The sequence below is a fragment of the Cariama cristata genome, unplaced genomic scaffold, assembly GCF_000690535.1.
Source record: "Cariama cristata isolate BGI_N322 unplaced genomic scaffold, ASM69053v1 scaffold1302, whole genome shotgun sequence".
Lineage (NCBI taxonomy): Eukaryota > Metazoa > Chordata > Aves > Cariamiformes > Cariamidae > Cariama > Cariama cristata.
Window position 1 is genome coordinate 21448 of NW_009605280.1, and position 5074 is coordinate 26521.

Genomic DNA, 5074 nt, shown 5'->3' on the forward strand with positions numbered 1-5074 from the left:
AATTTGGAGCCCTCCATCACAAAGTGGAACCCTGTTACAATACGTAGATAATCTTCTCATTGCCACAGAGACGAAAGAGGATTGTATACAGTGAACTGTAAGCCTGCTTAACTTCTTGGAACTAAGGGGGTACCGAGTTTCCCAGCAGAAAGCCCAGCTGATTCAGTCACAAGTGACCTATCTCAAATCTGAGATCTCGGGAGGACAGTGTGAGCTTGGAACAGAACAGAAAGCAGCTATCTGCAGAAACCCGGAACCTCAAATGGTAAAAGAACTTAGAACCTTTCTTGGCATGAACTATGGTTGGTGCAGATTGTGGATATATTATTATAGACTTTTGGTAAAACCTTTATATGATTTATTAAAAGAAAATCCCTCAAAGCTGATGTGGTCTAATGAGGCCAGACGAGCATTTAAACAACTAAAAGATGCACTTATGAAAGCACCAGCCTTAGGCCTCCCTGATGTTTCAAAACCTTTCTGGTTGTTCTCTCATGAAAAACAAGGTATAGCCTTGGGAACATTGGCACAACAACTAGGACCCTATAGGTGGGCGGTTGCTTATTTCTCTAAGCAATTGGATGAAGTAAGCAAAGGTTGGTCGAGCTGCCTGAGAGCTGTTGCAGCCGTCATTCTTAACATACAGAGAGCCCTTAAGTTTACCATGGGTCAGAAGATGACAGTATTAGGGTCTCACACGGTTTCACCAGTATTGGAACAAAAGGGAGGTCATTGGCTTTCTCCATCTCGATTCCTGAAATACCAAGCCACTCCAGTAGAACAGGATGATGTTAATATTGTCACCATTAACATTGTGAATCCAGCCTCTCTCCTCAGTGGAAAGACCTCGGAACCTGTGATCCACGATTGCCTGGAGACTATGGAAGCTGTGTATTCCAGTAGGCCCCCTTGAAGGAAGAACCGTTAGAAGATGCTGAAGACTCATGGTTTACCAACAGGAGCAGCTATGTAAAACAAGGAATCCGTAAGCCTGGTTATGCTGTAACTACCACTCGTAAGGTAACTGAAGCTAAACCATTGCCAGCACGAACATCTGCCCAGAAGGCTGAGATAATTGCTCTAATACGAGCCTTGGAACTGTCAAAAGGGAGGAGAATTAATATTTATATGGACGAACTCTAAATATGCATTTGGAAAAGTCCATGCCCATGGCGCAATTTGGAAGGAAAGCGGACTGCTTACCGCACAAGGGAAACAAATCAAACATGCCAAAGAAGTTTTACAATTGTTAAAAGCTATAAAATTACCAGAAAAGGTTGCTATTATGCACTGTAGGGGGCATCAAAAGGGTAACACTGAACAAGAAATTGGGAACAAATTGGCTGATCATGAAGCCAGACAGGCAGCAGAGCAGACAACAGAAACAGAGGCATTGGCTTTAATTCCAGATGACAAAACTGCCATAACAAGTGAGCCAATGAAATATACCAAAGAGGACATGATTTGGATAGAAGACTTAGAGGGTAAGGTAGATAAAGAGTCAGGAATGTATATAACTCCTGATAAACGGATAATAGTTCCTTTCAATGTAGCATGGAAAATGATCAAAGAAGAACATCACAAAACTCATTGGGGCACAGATGCATTGTATAAATATTTGTCTAAGAAAACAATAAGCCAAAATTTGTACACAACGATAAAACAGTTTACATAACAATGTGAGATTTGTTCGAAAAATAATCTAAACACTACAAATAGAATACAAATAGGAGTAATTGGGAAAGAAAATATACCTGGACAACAGTGGTAAATTGATTTTTCCGAACTCCCAAGAAAAAGGGGGTATCACTCTTTATTGGTACTAACTGACACATTCTCAGGTTGGCCAGGAGCACTCCCACGCAGAACAAACAAAGCCCGAGAGGTTACTCGAGTATTGTTAAATGAAATGATACCTCGGTTTGGGGTGCTGGCTGTGATCTCCTCAGATCGAGGTACTCACTTTTGTGCACAAATAGTACAACAAGTTAGTAATATTTTGGGAATTAACTGGCAATTACACACATCATATAGGCCACAAGCAAGTGGACAAGTTGAGAAAAAGAATCACCAAATAAAACAACCATTGGCTAAAATTAGTCAAGAAGCAAATTTACAATAGAATCAAGCACTCCCACTTGCCCTACTCAGAATCAGAGTAAAACCTAGATCAAAGAAAAACTTAAGCCCATTTGAAATACTGTTTGGTAGACCTTATCAACCTCAATATCAAGGAGAGGATCTCAACCAAGTAGGTGAAATGAGTCTACAAAAATATTTAATAGCATTTAGTTGTACCCAAGCTCAATGACAGCTGCAATCATCAGGGAAGGCGATGAAGGTATCCTACCCAGAGAAATCCAGAAAGTAATCTGGAATAATGCAACTGAACTTGAGAGGGAATTTCAATCCTGGTGGCATTTAGTTAGTTTTACTTTTGATCCTACTACCTATATTGTTAACACAAAAGCTGTGGCTGTATACAAGGCTTTGGTATTTAATATATATCCAATCATTGCATTAGGATCAAATCACTACGGAACTGTGCTTTATCCCCTAGAACATAGGGTATGGCCTAAGAAAAACAGAGATAAATGGTAAACAGTGGACGTTGAAGCTTGTACGGTGCGAGAACGACAAGGATTTATCTGTGAAAGCAATACTATCAAAGCCCAGGATATTTGTCTCGACACTGAGCAAAACATTTGCCGCTTTGAAACACATCCAAATGAAACTCTGGAAACTGTAATTATCCATATGGGTAGAGGATCTGTTTGTATAAGAACTCTGTGATTCTGTATGGATAGATGACCTTATTGTAGATTCTAATGTTTGTATTTGTAATTTTTCTAAGCTTGAAGGATGTGACTTTAATTATGCAGCCCCTGTAACTTCTTACCAATTGTGACAGTCTAAGTACATGCTGGTTCAAAATTTACAGCCTATCCCCATTGGAATGAACCTTACCCTAGTTAGAAAACTACCGCATCATGAAAGTAACAAAACTGATAAAACTGACTCAAGAAAGTGGACGAAAAACTCTAATTACTGTCCACCATGATGCAGAGAAAATACACCAAATAATGGAGCAACTAAAAGCAGGAGGAGAACACCATTGGTGGGATGTGTTCGTAGGCTACTCCCCAACAGCTGCCAAAGTTTTGAATATTCTAATTCATCCAATATTAGTACTGTCAGTAATCACTGCAGTATTGACAGTGGTAAATTTTATATTCTGGTACAATTAAAAAGGCTAACCGAAAGAATTTGGGCATTACCCACAGTAATTAAACACCAATAAGTTGAACTACTTGCGAAAGAACTTGCAAGTTTATTGAAAAGAGGATATTGAAAAGGACTTGCAAAAGCATGCCCTTTGTGATTTCTAAATAATTACTGAAATATGTAGATAGAGAAAGAATGTTAAAACAAGTCGTGAAGGACAAAATGGTAGATTAGAAAACTAGCTAAGAACTAACAAGTGTCAGGAGAAAGACAGAATGATTCACTGTGAGGTTCTGATAACAAACTATCTATGTAAGCCTCTATTTTCTACGCACGCCCAAGAAACTGCCAACAGCAAGAGTTCAGCAAAAGGACAAGTGATGAAGACTATGAAAAGATCACCGGAGGAAGTAAACAACCACCAGAGATACTGTAATGCACACAGAAGGACGATGGATGGCAGCAAAATCGCTGAATAATTAGCTCATGTACATTTAATTAGTTCTAAGAAAAGGTGTACCTTATGTTAAGGATTTCTTTGTCTAGGAAATTAATATGCAACACCCTTGTAAATATAAGCAACACCAGAACGACCAGTTGTTGGGAGCACTTACGGTGGAGAATCCCCAGTGCGACCCCAGCGCTGCTAATAAAGAATACCTGCTTAACAGGAACTAATTTGTTGAGTGAACTTTCTTCATTTCAATCCCCTGAACAGATCCAACAAGCTTTATAGAGTCACTGGGTCACTAACAAAAAGCCATACTAGAAGCATTAGCAAGAGTATTTTCCATCTCAATTCAGGTTTTGATTAGACTGATCAAATTCCACAGGACACTTTTTTTCCTCCTGCTTTTCTGTACCTTTTCTTTCCTGCTCTAGTTAGATATATCAAGTGCTTCTGCTAGAGCAGACACATCTGCAGCTTTACTTTGGGTTGTAAAGCCATGCTTCTAAATCCGACAAGATTAAAAATTTTGGACTGGGAGATGGTCTTCTCTGAAAGCCCAGTTGTGCAATCCCAAGAAAACATAACAGACAAAATACTACATATTCCTCACACTGGACGTTAATTTTACATACTGCACTAAAAGAGAGAGGTGCTGTGGCATACTCAGGCATATTTTGTGATCTAAGGTGGCAAGATGAAAACAAGTAACAGAGCTCAGCCCAACACCTATAGTGAGAAGGGTATGATCGTTCACAAAAGGATTTAGAAGCAATCTAGATGCTTTGTACCCACAACCACAATCACGTAGCAAAACAGGATAAAGATTTGCACAAGGAGATAACATGTTATTTAGCCCAGAAGCTTTTGATGTAGGAAATACTAAGTAAGAGAGAGCCCTACCCCAAAACATGAGAGGCAAGTCCTAGAGAAGAGTACAAAAACCTGAACTTTAAGACAAGGTAACCTATCTTCTGCTAAAATAAACTTTGGTCATAGGCCACTTGCGTAACCAGATTCTACGAGAAAGCCATCGCAGCGTAGCAGTGCTCGCTGTTCTATTGTGCCAAGCACATTTAACGAGAACGGTTAGATGTAAGCCTATATATTAACAAATTTCATCATTATGGAGCATCTAACAACTCTGTTTTTAAATCAGATGCCTTATATTCTCACTCACAAAAGAAGCATACTTAACATGACTGAATAACCCTGTTCTTCCCAACAGAAAAATCTCAGTGCTGACATTGATTGGCACCGTTAGTTAGCCACTTTAATTCCTTCTTTGAGAAGAGTTATCATTTTTCTATTTTTCATTACTTTAAGCAAGCTTCAGTCATGAGACTTGTCACCGTTTAAGGCTGGGCCGGCACTTAAAACGGGCGGCAGACGCTCTCTATT

At 39.4% G+C, this 5074-nt stretch overlaps 1 protein-coding gene across 1 annotated transcript; it reads left to right on the top strand.

Annotated features, from left to right (window-relative positions):
* The first annotated feature begins 385 nt into the window (after positions 1-385).
* LOC104158267 lies at positions 386-1675 on the top strand. Its single transcript, XM_009695872.1, is given in 3 exon segments — positions 386-905; positions 908-1128; positions 1130-1675. Coding segments are annotated over 3 exon segments (1287 nt in total).
* Positions 1676-5074: the final 3399 nt, after the last annotated feature.